At 36.3% G+C, this 15,894-nt stretch overlaps 1 protein-coding gene across 2 annotated transcripts in view; it reads right to left on the minus strand.

The window, feature by feature from the left end:
• The window catches only part of UGP2 (UDP-glucose pyrophosphorylase 2), a 51,679-nt gene that overhangs the window by 26,615 nt on the left and 9,170 nt on the right, over positions 1-15,894 (minus strand). For both annotated transcript variants that reach the window (XM_039887007.1, XM_039887006.1), the window contains exons 2-3: positions 9,547-9,674; positions 8,604-8,711 (exon numbers count right to left, since the gene is read on the minus strand). In XM_039887007.1, the coding sequence (XP_039742941.1) occupies positions 8,604-8,711; positions 9,547-9,660 (222 nt within the window). In that variant the 5' untranslated portion in view covers positions 9,661-9,674. The remainder of the gene's footprint in view (positions 1-8,603; positions 8,712-9,546; positions 9,675-15,894) is intronic.

Consider the following 15,894-nt stretch of genomic DNA (forward strand, 5'->3'; position numbering starts at 1 on the left):
AAAGACTTTCAAGTTTCTTTTAAACATTAATGGCAACTGGTGACTGCTCTATAACATACCATAGCAGTTAAGAGTCTGGACCATTTTACTCACCAGAAAACTGTAGGGACAACTCAATCCCTCTCGGTCTGAGAGTCTTCCATTGTGAAATAGGGATAATAGAGAGCTCCTAGAGTTGTTTTGAGGATTACGTAAGGAAATGCACAGAGAAAGCTAAGAACAGAGCTCAGCACATTAGTGCTGAATAAGTGTTTGCTCTTATTTCTATTAATACTATTGTTGATAATCACATAAAGTATGCCACATTCTTCACACTACAGATAAAGACAGGGCTGTACTCCTAAAAGAGCTCCATTATTGTTACTAAAAGACACCAAAGAACTAGGCCTTTGGAGCCTGATGACCTAGTTCATATCAGGGCTCCTACTCTTAGTCAAGTTACTGTGAACTTCAGTTTCCTCTTCTGTTAAATGAGCATATTAACTGCACCTATCTTCCAAGTCTGTTGTGAATATTCAATGAGATCACGAGCATAAAAAATTCTTACAATATCTGACATATAAGCACCCCAACACTGACAATAAGCATTAACTATAAACATAGAGCTTTGCAAATATAGGTCTTTACAAATTTTTTAAAATAAAAAATAATTTAAAAGCTCAGCTTCATTAAAAACAAAAACTTTGGAATGGTGTTTCTTTCATGCTCTTTTGAAATAGAAAACTTTCCAATCTCCTGAAGGCTTTAAGGCTAAGGACACTTGTTTTTAAACAAGCCCATTTATAAATAGAAATCTTTGTTTAATGGCTTACTTATACCTTTTTCCACATTTAGTCTAGTCACAGGTATCCCTCTGGAATTTCCATGTTTCTTCTCAGCTATCTTTTATTTATTTTCCATTTTGAGTCTGAAGAAAAATTCCATCAGCATTTTCAGCAATTATTTTGTGCTTCTATTGACACAGCAGGAAGTTTAAAAATGGGATACGGGTAACAAAAATTAGCTTGGATAGCTACATAATGTTTCTGGTTAAAAATATAGTGTATCTTTGCAACTTTTTGATAAATCAAACTATTCTAAAATTTAAAGTTTACTTAGAAATACATATGGTAAATTGCTTCTCACTTATTCAATTTTTACAGCATTTTGTTACTCTTGATATTTTTGTTTCTCAAAGTCCCATACCCACTGCCCTTCCATTAAAAACTGTAGCAACTTCCAAAATGCTGAAGAGATATAAAACTATAACATTCTCATTACAATGGTGTACTTTAAACCTGATAAACTACAGGAGAGATGACAATAAAAAAACTGGCAGAAAACCCAAATGACAAAAACAAGAAACAAAAAAACAGGGTGTTTACACATAGAAATGATCCTACAAAGTACGAGATAACTAGGATGAGAAGGTGACAGCTGCTCCCTATAACTTGCTGTAATCTAGAATTCTTTATAGAAAGTCTTGGAAATTCAAAGACTTTTGGAAATTTTTTAACTGCAAAAGGCAAAACATATATGATAAAAAATAAAATTCAAACATGATAAACAGGTCAATAGTCATCACCCTTTTATAGAAGTCAGCTGAATTCATAAACTTAGTCAACCTTGTGAGGCATTGGACCATATCCTTATCAGCTAAGGCAGTTTTCCAAGAACATTCCACTTTAGTATGGATTAGAAAGGACAAAAGTGGATGACTCAGGAAGCTGGAATAGAATTCAAACAGAAGAAATGGGAGAGTCCAAAAGCCAACCTGCTTATGTGACTAGGACGAGCTCCTTAATAAAATCACCTTGCATCTTCCCTACAAGCCAACCTATTAGTCTAATGGTAGACAAGAGATGCTTTAAAATAACTGATAATTCTAAATTCCCTTAAAAATAAAACTGAAGCCTCTAACATCATCCTGTTTATGTTGTATACTATCTTTAAACTCTTGAGGTACTAAATAGTGAGTAAAGTTGTATAAAGTACACTGTTAGCTTAACTATACAATTCACATTGTTGGAGAAGCCTTGGAGAAATAAAGTAGGAGAGAGAGAAAAGGCCAGAGGCTATAAAAAGAAAGTTTTATGGAAGATTAAAGGGCAGGTGTGGCATGGTGGACAAAGGTTAAGAGAAAGCCCAGTCAGACATAAAACTGAGAGTGTTGGCCAGGCTGACCTCTTCCATTGCAGAAGTCTGAATGAAGGAAAAGGCAATACTTTAAAAAGATACATATTTGCTTAGATTGTGTGTTTAAGGAAAGAGGGAAGTGGGAACCAAAGTCCTGTAAGGGTTTAAGAAGCATACTTTAAAGCTGCACTATGAACTATTGGAGATAATGGAAAAGTTCTATATATTGATTGTGACGGCAGTTAAACGAGTGTATGCATTTGCCAGAACTCATAAAACTGTACACCGAAAAGGGTAAATTTTACTATAGGTAAATTATACCTCAATGAACCTGACGTTAAAAATATAAAACCTGTTAACAGCTAAAGTGTCGATTAACCTTATACAGTTTGTCATAACTAAAAAAACCACGTTTTTCATGTTTGTCAATTCTTAATAAAATTGTGTTTGAATATGTGTTTTGCAAATATCTTCTCCCAGTCTGTTTCTTGTCTTTTAGCTTTTCCCCACAGCTTTATAGAAATATAATAGACAATTAATTGCCTTTTTTCTTTTTTAATTATTTGGGTTAATGTTTTACAATGTTGAAAAACCTAAACAAACTGAGGTATATAATGAAGCATGGTTTTTACATTCTGTTCCAATCTTCTGTTAATGTGTCTCCATAAAATAGAAACTAGTTTCTGACGTCTCTCCAGTGTAACCCACTCAGCCAGTGAACAGGAGCTGTGATGGCAGGCGAAGACTCGACATATGGCTCTCTCAGGGCCTTTCTTATGGCTCTAGACATGAAGAAGCATGCTCCATGACTAGAACATTTTTACATTTGGGATCTCATTTAATGTTTACACACACACAAAACAAGTCTCTAACAGCTTTATCATTAGCTGACTGCAGTTGGGAAGTTTTTACCATGCTCAGAGCAAACCATCCTGTGTCACGTGTCAGATCCTTGGCCAAACTGCCTCCCATTAAGTCTTTCAAAAAGATGAGCGAACATCATATACTATGATTCATCTTAAAAAAAAAAAAAAAAAAAACCTATTGTTTTTACTCTGCACACATATACTGTAACTTTCTCAGAATGCCTTGCCATTATACACATTTCAGTGTTTTTGTACTGACAGACTAAGAGTATGAAAAGCTCTCAGTTATTTTATGGAGCAAAACAAACAAAAAACCTGTTGAAGCTAAATATCATATTGGTATGATATTCTTTATGCCAATTCTCTGCCTCAATAAAAAAAAAGTTGACCCTCATATAACTCTCCCCATTCACAAATAATACTCCCACCCTTTTGAGGACTTCAAAACAAGAACAATGACAATCATAAATCAACCAGGGACCTTCTGTTCCTATCTAAATGAAAAGGCCTTCTTTAGAGAACATTTTTCACATAAATGAGAATGTACTTTATTATCACCAGAGATCACTGCCAGCTAGGTGATAACAGGTTTTAAGTGAGGGCTTAAAAGAACCTGTCAGCCCTAATATCTTCTTCAGCAGGCTCTGCAAATCACCTCTTTTATCTATTTTTCATACCTCTCCATCCCCAAGAGGTAAGCACAAACATTAAGCTTGGCTAGGAACAATATACTCTCACGGCCTCTCTAGAAAACAATGAAATTCTCAAATGAAGCTGTACATGCCATGCTGACTGGGTCTTCCTTGCTCTAATCTAAAACATTAACCTTAATATTTTTAAAAACTTTCTTCTATTTATGTAGCTAAATAATCAAGATAATCTTGATTATAACAATCGCTTAGTTAACATTCACAAAATTGAGACAGAGAATTATCCATATCATAACTCCATACAGATATGTAAATGAATGAACAAGGCCGTCTTCCAATAAAACTTTATTTACAAAATAAGGTGGTTAACTCTGGTAGTTTGTCAACGCCTATACAAAAATATAGATCCTCTGTTATGGCGTTTATGTATATACCTTTGATGTAAGGCTGATGTGAAAAATACAATTCTAAATGGCTATTTTCCCACAATAATTTTTTAGTTAGGAGGATAAGCCTGTATTTAAAAACAAAAACTCATATTCGCTAAAGAGGAAAATTGATCCTTATGTAATTTCTATGACCAGAGAGAGAAAACCTCTGTTGTGGGGTGGGGAGGGAGGGATGGAAGTAGAAGAGTATAGGACAAACAAGGTGAAGAAACATTAATCCATGATTCATATTCTCAGAACTATCTGCAAAAGCTATTAACAGAGTATAAGACACATTTGTGCCCTCAGAAGCTCATGACAGTTAATAGTAAACTTATTTTTTGCTTTTGCATTTTAAAGCTTTCAATATTAAGAGTATATGGGATTATAAGCACATTTTTTAAAAGATGCTCAAAACATAGGCTTCAAAATGAAGACATATTTTTAATGAAGGCTTACACTTTTATAAACAAAAAAGACTTCACAAAATCATATTACATTTAGAATTCTATTTTCTCTTTCTGTTCTTTCCATTATCAATTCTGCATTCCAATTAGTAACTACCGTTCACTACAGGGGCACAGCCTGCAGAAAGAGTATGTTGGGACCTTATTGGGAATGGTAATACCAAACTGGAAAAATCCCCAGGTGGTTCTGATCCCTCTACTCCCTTCCTTCCCCACTCTCCAAAATCCCCACTCCAAGAAACTCTATTATATGTCATAATCTTCTCTTAAAATACACAAAGGCAGATTCCTTGACTAGCAAAGCAAAATCTTTAATCTGAAAATACACTGAAAGTGACAAATCTGCACATCTTCCTTCAAGGTAGGCTCTAACTTCAAAAGGTTAAGTTTGTGTAGGGGAAAACAAAAAATTCCCAGGTCTGCAAGCAAGAATTAAGGAAACCACACTTTTATACCTAGGTCCATCATTAATTAGAAAAGTGAGGTTATTTCAATTAGGAATAAATTTCTAGGCAAAAATTATTTAAGAGTTTAAAGGGAGGAAATATATATGCCTAATTTTTTTAAGTATAATTTTAGGCCTGCTCACAAACTTTTACGAAATCTGACTGAATTTATAAATAGTTCTTTTTTCAAACTATATACCTATAAAGAAGAATTCTCATTACTTTTCAGGAGAAAATATTAATTCTATCACTTAAAATTACAAAAATAAATCACAATACATTCACTAGAACTAAGGAAATCAAAGACTAAAAAAGTGGACCCTAAAAAAAAAATGCAGTATAATTGGCAAGCAGTACAGACAAGAGGAATTTTCACTTCAACATAAAAAGTGAGGGACTCTTCACAGTGAATGCTTAGGGGGAATTTTTATTTTTTTAGCTTGTTTTCTTTTTTACAACGAGCATGTAATTTTAAATCGTTTAAGAACTGAAACATATTTTTCACATAAGGGAATAAAAGTATTTCTAAATAGGAATTATGCTTAAGATTTTCTCCTTAGAATAAAATTTGAGGGACTCCCATAAGCTTAAGCCACCATAGATGGTACATAAATGAATGTGTGCAGTTATATTCCAATAAAACTACAAACACAGGCAGCGGAAGCCTTTGGGCTACTAGTAGTCTGTCAAACCGTTGCCCTAAATACCGTTTTTAAATCAGGATTAGATTATCTAAGATTACAGACACACAAGAGATAAATTACCTATACACAATTATTTCCACTTTATCAAGTCTTTTCTATACCTGCAGTGAGAAGTGCTACAAGCAACAGAGGTCAAAACTCTGACAAGAAAGGGGAGAAAGAAAGGTCAATATGTTAATAAAACCTACCTCCTTAGAGAATTACTTCATTTATTATTTTTTTATTTTAATATAGTTGGTATACAATATTATATTAGTTTAAGGTGAACAATATAGTGATTCAACATTTATATACCTTACAATATGATCATCACACTAATTCTAGTATGCATCTGTCATCATGTCAATTTACCACAATTCACCCATCCACCCATCCCCCTCCCCTATGGCAACCATCTGTTTGATCTCTATTTTTATGAGTCTGTTTTTGTTTTGTTTTGTTTTTTGGTGTTTTAGATTCCACATATAAGTGAAATCATACTGTATCTGTCTTTCTCTGACTTATTTCATTTAGCATAATACCCTCTAGGTCCATCCATGTTGTCTCAAATTGCAAGACTTGATTATTTTTTATTGCTGCATAAATTTCCATTGTATATATACCACATCCTCTTTGTCGATTCATCTATTGATGGACGCCTAGGTTGCTTCCATATCTTGGCTATTGTAAATAATGCTGCAGTGAACACAGGGATGTATAATCTTTTCAAATTGCTGTTTTTGTTTTCTCTAAATACTGAGAAGTATAAAATTAATGGGTAGTGTGGTAGATCTATTTTTAGTTTTTTGAGGACTCTCCATCTGTTCTTCTGCATTAACTAATCTGCTGTCAATTCCTTCTAATGTATTCTTCATTTCAGTTTTTGTATTCTTCATCTCTAATTGGTTCTTTATTACATTTTCTGTCTCTTTTTGAAGTGCTGAGTTCCATTCTACTCTCAAGCCTGTTGAGTATCCTTATGACTGTTTCTTTGAATTCTTTCTCAGGCAAAGTACTTATCTCCATTTCATTAGTTTTTCTCCAGAATTTTCTCTTGTTCCTTCATTGAGGCTTATTAGTCTGTCTCTCCATTTTGTTTGATGTTCTGTGTTTGTTTCTATGAGTTAGATGAAATATCTATCTCTTCCAATTTTTAAAAAGTTGCCTCTATCTAGACTGTGTGTCAGATGGTTTTGGCAGGCTGGTTGTAGTCTGGGCAGGCACATGTGGTGCATAGTGTGTTGCCTGGCCGGAAGGAGTGGGTTCCAAGTGGGGCAGCCTAGTTTGCGTGTGCTGGGAAGAGCTACTCAGTGCACATGCAGTATGCCCTGCTGCTTTGTCTGTTGCTTGAGCCAGGTCTGGGCATGGGTGCTCTGCATGTGTGCCTTGCAACACTCTCCAAGCGCTGCACTTTTTTTGGATGGGGCAGCCCTGTGTGCCAGCACCGCTGCACTTGAGTTCCACACCTTCTCTGGGTGGGGCAGTCCCATGTGCACGTACAGCAGCGCCCCACTCTATGCCCTTTCTCTGCATGCAGGTACCATGGCGTTCTGCTGCCTTCACACTCTTGCTAGGCAGGGGACCCTGCGTGCATGTGCAGCCATTGAGTGCACACAGCAGCTTCCTGCCATATCCGCTGGATCAATCTCTGGGTGGAGGGACCCCTTATACATACACTATGGTGCCCTTCTGTTCCTCCTAGCTCTAGGAGGGGTGGCTGGGATGTGCTATAGCAGCCATGCATGCTGGCCAAAAAACCTGAATGGAGCTCATGCCCACTATCTATGTGCTGGAGAAATGTAAACAATGGTACTCCTGGATAGTTCCCTCAGCTCCTGAGAACTCTTGCATTTCCTCGACCTTCTCTATGCAGAAGCTGTTCAACTGGCTCTCAGCTGTCCCTCAGGAGGAATTGCTCTAAATATAGGTATACTTTCAATGTGTTCCTGGGAGGGAGGGAGTTCAGCATCCTCCTACACCATCATCTTGGCTCTCCCTCTAGACAATTGCTTCATTTAAATCATCCATTCAGAAAACATTAGTTCAAGGCACATTAGTCCCCTGGCCATAAAGACTAGTATGAAGACAACATAGGCATACAAACAACTAATACTAATTAGGCCGGCTAAGTGCCGCATGATGATAGAAATAACTGTTAACATCTGCAAAATGCTTCAGAGTTTAACTTTTTCCATATATGTTTCTTAATGAAGCCTCATAACGACCCTGTGACGTACATAAAGTACTTGGTATTATTCTCATTTTACACAAAGCTCATAAGCAATAGAGCTAGAATCTGAACCTCTGATACCACCACACTACACCTCTTCGTGTAGTTTTTTGCAAGGGGCTGATGATAGTGGTGGAGGTATATTTGGACTGGGCCTCAAAGAATAAGCAAAAATTTGATAGGTAAAGAGACCACAGCATTCCAAGGAAACAACATACACAGAAGTCTAGAAATACAATGTTTGAGAAGGAACTGCTGGGTTGGTTCCAATAAGGCAGCCAGGGGAAATATGGCTATTTGGGTTGAAAGCAGAGGGAAAGCTTTAAGGAGCTGACTTAGCATCTGCACACGACCCTACAGACAATAAGAAATCATATGGTTTGAGAGAGAAGAAAGAAAAAAACATAAATGAAGCTCTTATTGTGTTTGGTACTTTGCCAAAGAACTATCTCATAGTCAGGGATATTAATTTATGAGGTAGTATTAAAGGGAGATTAGACTTTCATTAAATCCTCTGCAGAACTGAAAAGATGGGTCTAACAGAAGGGAAAGTGGCAAAAGGCTACCTCTGTAATTTCAGCATAATGGGACAGCAAATACAAAGAAATATTCCTATCTGTCTGAAATGATGGTTCTTACAGGTACCTTACACTAACTCGAAAGTTAAAGCAATGTCCTAAATTACCTTAAATTTTCCTACATATTATCTAAAACTTACCGAATCTTCTGGAGGTCTCTGGATTTTTCCCCAATCCACAGAAGGTCCCTTTTCTTGCAAAAATCTATGAAACAGCTTACGAAATCCATCAAGGTCTTTTTTAGTGTGCTGTAAAAATAGAAATCATCGTTACAACTAGCAGAATGCTTAATATTTAATAAAAACAGTTATATATTATACACTTAAAATACTTTTCAATTAAATTCTAATGATATTATTAGAACAAGGAATTTTTTGTATTCCAATTTAAAACTAAAGAGGAAGAAAAGCTAATAGGAACCACACCTAAAGGAATACAAGCAAATAATCCTCCCCATCTCCTACCAGTATCATGTAATTTAAACACCATTTGGTCTATGGAAGTTCCAAACGGTCCTCTATATTTATTCACCAATATCTTTCTCTATTTATTTTAAGTAAAAATTAATCTTCACGAAAAGGATAGAAACAAACACAGCTAACCTCAAAACATTAAACAGAAATTAAAACTTGAAAATGAAAAGATAATCTATTGATTTATCAGTAGAAAAGTAAACATCTGCCTATTGTGGGTCCTCTGTTATAGCTGACAAAATAGCATAGTTCTATCAGAATTGGCTCTTTGAAAAAGGCATGCAAGATATATGGTTGATAAACTAACTTTTCACAATTCTCACTGAATATTGATATCTATTTTTCCACTCAATGATGCCAAAACAAGAACAAATAAAGTGTAATTTCGTTCTGATTCTTTTAGACTTTAGAAACTTCCTAAAATTAAAAAAAGAAAAAGACAATGGTTTTACAATGGCCAAATGCTGAAAATCCTTAATTGTTGAGCAATTCTAATTTTTTTATGCTCATATTACATCTTGTGTTTATTTTAAGCTGGATGATCATCAGCAGCAATGGCAACTCAGCATGCGGATGGGTAAAAGCTTAAGAAGCATTGTAGAGTCCTTACCTCAAACTCATGCGATGGTGCTGTAATGAGTATTTTTTCTAGTTCCTTCTTCACAGATAATTCTAGCTCTTGTCGAATGACTTCTTGGAACTGAGAAGCGCCATCTTGAGACATTGCTTTGCTAAGATCTTCAAACAAAAATATACAACTATCAACTGAAAAATCAGATAGCCATTCACACATCTAGTAAGCTACAACTAATTTGTTTCTGGTGTTCCAGCTGATGAAAAGGGCTCAATCCTATAGTCTCATCATCCTCTCATAGAATTTCAGTAGTGGCTACTAATTAGGACTATATAATCACATGGGCTCAAATGTGACTGTTTGATACATCTATATGCTCTACTAATATATCTGAAACACTGAACAGTTTGGGGAACATGGGGCATGTGGAAGCTAAGGGATTAATCTTCATTTGAATACATAGTTCCATCTCTACTAATGTTTCCCTCTTAGCCATTAAAGCTAGAGAAAAATCAGCAAAATTGGAATAATGTTAATAAGGATATGTTTTATGGAACATGATCTCATGGAACTACTGCATCATAAAAGAACTGAAGGTGTCTGGCAAAACACTCCTTCTTCCAGGCCAGATGAAAAAATTAAGGAATCCTTTCCATTTTAGGACAGTCACTCAAGTTTCATATTCCTTACTAAAGAAGAACCCCTTGAGAGCTATTGGCTATTCCAAGGTGCCTCCACTTCCCTGGCATCAAAATTTTCACTTTAAAAGCAGGAGGACACAGGGCTGCCTCCCGCCCCTGGTCCTCAATTTCAAAAAAGACTTTTCAGTTCTATCTGTATCAGACAACACTATCAGGGCTTTTGGCATATCTGAGAATCTCTGTGGCACACGGATCTCGCTAAAGGTAGCAGAAATGCCTTTTAGGTGAAACCAACCAAAATATTTTTTAAAATATAGAAAAAGAAAACATCCCAGGCCCAAGTACCTTGGGAGAAAACTGCCAACACAGATGTTTTACACAGTTAAGTATCTAGATAGTCCCTTATTTTATAAATAGACAGGATAATTACTATCAGATTATTGTTCACCTCCCCCTTTATCCTCAATACTTAACTCAATTTTATTTTATAAATGTATTTGAAAAGCTTATGTCCATTTTGTTTGATAATTAATTAGTTCTATAAGTGTTGGTTAATTCAGTAGAAATGTATTTCAATAAAGGTAAACACTCCCACATACCATAAATTCTTTCATTTGTTAGCTGAGTAGGAAACATTTATATAGACAGAATTGAGGCCAATGTAATCAATATTTTTAAGCTATTTTGAGAGCAGAAATTAGTAAATTTTGTTAATTTCTGAGGCAATTTATTCAATGTAGACATCCTCTCCCAAGTACCATGTTAACAGATGAGATATTTACTACAGCTCTTTAAAAATCTTTTATACACACTTTCCATCATATTAAAATCCAAGAGGGAAAAAAAGGAAATTTGGTCAGAGCACACAATCTAATCCTAAAATAGCCATTTTCTAACTGTGCTCTTTATACAAGCATAAACCACAATACAACCAAGTTTACAGACTCCAGTAAAACTACCAAAGTGACCCAAACTGAGGTTCATATAAATAAATTGTGAGCTAAGAAACGCCATAAGAAACACAAGTGTGCTCCACAAACAACCTAAAGATGTTTTGACTAGTAAGTAGCAATTTGATTATAATCTGTAAAAACCCAAGACAATGGATGAGCATGTTTTTCATAACTACGATAGGAAACTAAAAATCTCCAGAACATTTTAAACTAGAGTTAGTGTACTATCAACCATGTATGCTCAACTCTTGGCTGACTTAGCTATAATTTAAAATCTGTCACAGGTTAAATCCCCTACCCTGTCACCCCATGTATACCTGGGATGTATCTCTCCCAATCTTTAAGCCAACTCCCATATTAATGTTTAGAAGAAAACTGGAAGAAAAATCTAAATATAAAAACCTCTAAATTAAAGAACATATGAATTATTTGATTCTGTGTCACAGATTGGTTAAAATAGATCAAGAAATTACTATATAATTATTTTCTAAAAATTTTTTTGTTAGTCTCAAAGATATCCATCTACAGACTTGCTGCTTTGTTGTTGAAGTTAGACTCTGAAGGCCAGCACTCACAGTCACATTCCTAAAAAAATAGTGACAGAAACATTTAACTTATATCCTGGGCAAACTCCAAATGAGATAAAACTAAATGTAACCACAAAGTTTAAAAATAACTATAGTAGCTGTCTGAGATTTGTCTGCATAAGGTCAAAGAAAAAACAAAAACAAAAAATCACCAAACTTTAGACTCTCTCTGTAGAATAATAGCCTATCACCGTACATGATTTAAGGTCAAAATACGTAGAACCCATGTCAGCATCCTCCCTATCAAGCTAAGCTAAGAAAGGCTGGCTGAAAGATTCACATGTAATACTGCATGTGATCTTTGCTAGCTGCAGCAGGTCTAACCTCAAACACTGATTCAGTAAAACCGGACACAGATTCAAATACAAGTTGTGACAAACAGCCCTAACATTTAGTCCTATTTGTTTAACATGGTACCAAATGCAAACAAAGAACCATTTATATTCCTTCTACCCCCTCTACAAATATGAACAGCTTACACAACAAAAGAACATTGCAACAAGCCTATCACTTCTCCGTCCACAGCTGCTTCCCTCTCCTTCACCTGGGTAAAGTGCTACTGTGAAGTTGTTTTGTAGTGATTAGAGAATAAGGAGGGGCTTTTAAGGAATAAGGAATACTCAAGAATAAGAAAGTGTGCTTAATCAAGAATAGTGTCTATCTTAAGCACCTAGCACAGCCCGTGAGGCACAAAGCTAGAAACCATTCCCCTCTGCAGTGACCTCCTTAGCCATCCTGAATTTTTAAAGAAAGGTCTGGAATTTCTGGTAGGAAAAAAAGTACAGACATCATAAGATTTCTTGGACTTAACGTTCTCAGGTTACACTTTTGGCAATGACAGCTGTGTTTCTAACAGAAAGTCAATTAAAGAATCCCCTGAATAACGTCTAACCTCTTAAAATGTTTTGTCCCTCACTTCCTAGCAATAAAGAATTGATTCTCCACAACTTAGAGTGAATTAGGAATCAAACATTTCATTATCTCAGTCACAAATCAAAACATTTTTAGAGATGAGAGGGAGCATTTAATCTACCTTCAACATTTTACAGATAGGAAAATGAGGATGAAATAGTTAAAATGACTTATCCAAGGTCACAGAGCAGGCTAATTATGGAGCCCAGAAACAAAGCCAATGTATCCTGAGCTGCAGCACAATCCAGTGAGGTAAAAATATCTTGCTCATGTTTTCCTTCTAGTCTAGCTCTCTTTAATTCATGGCACAAAAATCCCAAAATAACATTCTCCTCCAAAAGCATTTCCATCAGAATGTCTTCTTATACCCAGTGGGACAGATAGGAAACTCCCTACCTACTACATAAAACTGGGATTACCAGAAATGTCTCAGTAGACTTATTTACAATTTAGTCAATTTGGGATAGAACAGGCAGCACCACTTTTTTAGAAGTTTTCTCCTTATCTCAATTTCCAAATTTTTTTTTGTTCATAAGCACTAAAATTTCAACATCGTGGACTTTCCTCTGTCCAACTAGAGCCAACAACAGACGGAAAAAAAAAAAAATAGAAAAACAAAAGAAAGGAGCCAGAGAAAAGGCTAAAAATTAAGAGTTAGGAGACATTCAATCTAACAAGTGATTGTTTTCATTTCTTAATTCAGATATTTCATTTCAGGTATTTCATTTCATCCATTTCAGCAACTAAGAAGTATACATAATACCCTGTCCTGACATCCTCATACTGGCACATACAAAACAACTTCACATTCTAAAGTAGAAAGCTAGTTTCACAATGCAAAGGCCATGGAAAAGCTGCAGAAAGAACACTAAGAGCAACGAAGAGGGTAAGATGCCCTCCTCAGGCCACTGCCTATCATTCATTATTTCTGATCAGTCTCATTCTTCCCTGGAAACCCACAGTGAACTCAGAGAACTGGAGAGCTGACTTAACCAGGAAACAACTTGTGATCCAAGTAAATGTAAAATTCCAAGAATGTAGTGGCAACTGGAAATAACCAGGAATAAAGCTGAAGACATACACTGACTAGATTTATGACCAGCTGAAGCTAACTATCCTTTTCTGGGCTGCCACTGTAGGACTCTAACCTCAGTTATTTGTGAATATTCCTCCTTTGGATCTTTCTTCTTTGGATTCCATTACCCAATATTAACCTTACATCTTCTACATCTCTAACCAGGCCTGTTTCCATAACTCACTCTTCTTTCTTCTACTCCCTAGATTTCCTAAGATTCTGTCCCCAGACCATTTTCCCCCTCTATTCCTTTACCAATTTCCTTACTAATAACTCCCAAATATGTGCCTCTAATCTTGATCTTCATTCACAAGCTGCAGGCAAACACTCCCTATAGTCTTCTAGACCTTTTGCACCTGGGTACTCAAATGGGCACCTCAAACTCAACACGTCCAAACCATCTAAACTAAATGACCTCCTTGCCCTCCACGGCATTAGCATTCTACTGGTCACTCTTAGGGGACCTGGAAATCTCAGTCACAGTTGGCTCTTCTCTCCTTTCCCTTCAACATCACATCCAATTCAATACCACACTTAACTGAATCACCACAATTCCATTCACCACTTTCCATTCCCGCTACTGCTACCTTAATTTCCTTCTCATTTTCACTCTCCTGGTCATGACAACAGCTTTCTAACTAGTCTGCCCATTCTGTCACACTCTAATCTGGTGGTACCAAGCAGAATGGATTGGTCCTCCTAAGATGCAAACCCAATCACATCTCTTCTCTTCTTCATTTGATGGGATATATATGCTGAAGTATCCTTTTGAGCAGCCAAAGATAACGAAAGTGCTAAAGCAGTAGCCTAAAGTCTACAATTTCCAACTCCATTTGTGATATCTCAATAGTGCCTCTAAAACTTTTACGTGCATGCGAATCACCTGGAGAGCTTGTTAAAACACCGATCCCTGGGCAAGCTCCTAGGATTCTGACTCAGTGGGTCTGGAGTGGGGAGAATATGCATTCCTAACAAGCGAAAGATGCCAGTATTGCTTTGAGCAGCTCTATTACAGATTATACTCCATTCATCTTAATATGTTTATAGCAGCCATGCACATTGTTGTTCTCCCTACCCCAAAGCTATCCTGTCACCTTTTCTTTGCCCCAAGGCCACGTACTTCAAAGATGGCACCAGGCCCAGATTTTAAAGCCTTCCCAGTGATTGGTTTAAGCATGAAACATAATACTCATGATTCTGGCCAGTGAGCCACCAGGGTAGTTGGCTAAAGGACTTTGGAAAAAGACATTCCTCACTGGTTGGTGGGGGGAGGAGACACTTAAGAAGAATCAGTACTTTTTCAACCCCTGGACATAATGAGTATGTATCTACCCCCTCACCTACAATTTCTTCTGCTATTTAGTGAGCTTGAAGGAACCTCACCCAAGAATGAGACAGATATGCTTACGAGAGCTAACAGACAGAAAGACTGATGCAATCTTTGTATTGAATTAACTAACCCTGGAACATCCTATTTCAAGATTCATGTGATACAAGTCCCTCGTTTTTTAAGCCAACTGAGTTGGTATTTTTCTGCTCCATGAAATTAAAAGCATCCTCCTAACTATTATAAGATTATTCCAAAACACACATCTCAAATGTCATTCAATACTTTTAGAGAAGGGCAAGCAGAAATAAGAACAAATTAGAAGTTAATAGCCCAGTGTGAATTTCGAAATCACGAGAATCATCCCAAACTCCCGGAAACCTGATCCCTGGGCCCCCAGAGGCTCAAACTCTGTGACTTGAGTAGCTTGCTATTTGAGGAGTGGTATTCTTAGTGTTCTAGGTGGTAGCTTTCAAGGTTTTAATCACTCCTGCCTCTGTACTATATCGGACACCCCCAAAACTTTAATTTTTTGTTTACATGTCTGTCTGTAATAGTTTAAGGGAATAAGCCACATTGTTATTTCAACTTGTTTTCTCCAATACCTACCTCAGCACCTGGCACAGTACAGACACCTGATAATGTATAAACAAACTGGAGATCAAGATTTAATTCTCATATTAGTGCCACTAATAATTTCTCAGAGTTCAGTTTAAATGTAATCTCCCAGAAGTCTTTCTTAAACTAAGGCTGCCCACTACATGCTCACATGGTAGATCCTTGCACCACTCCTTCATAACATCGTACTTAAAAAAAATATTCAATGTCTGTTTTACCCAAAAGATTACAATCTCTATAAGAATGAATAAAGTCTATTTTGTTCATTGCT

The sequence above is a fragment of the Pteropus medius genome, unplaced genomic scaffold (assembly GCF_902729225.1).
Source record: "Pteropus medius unplaced genomic scaffold, Ma_sr-lr_union100, whole genome shotgun sequence".
Lineage (NCBI taxonomy): Eukaryota > Metazoa > Chordata > Mammalia > Chiroptera > Pteropodidae > Pteropus > Pteropus medius.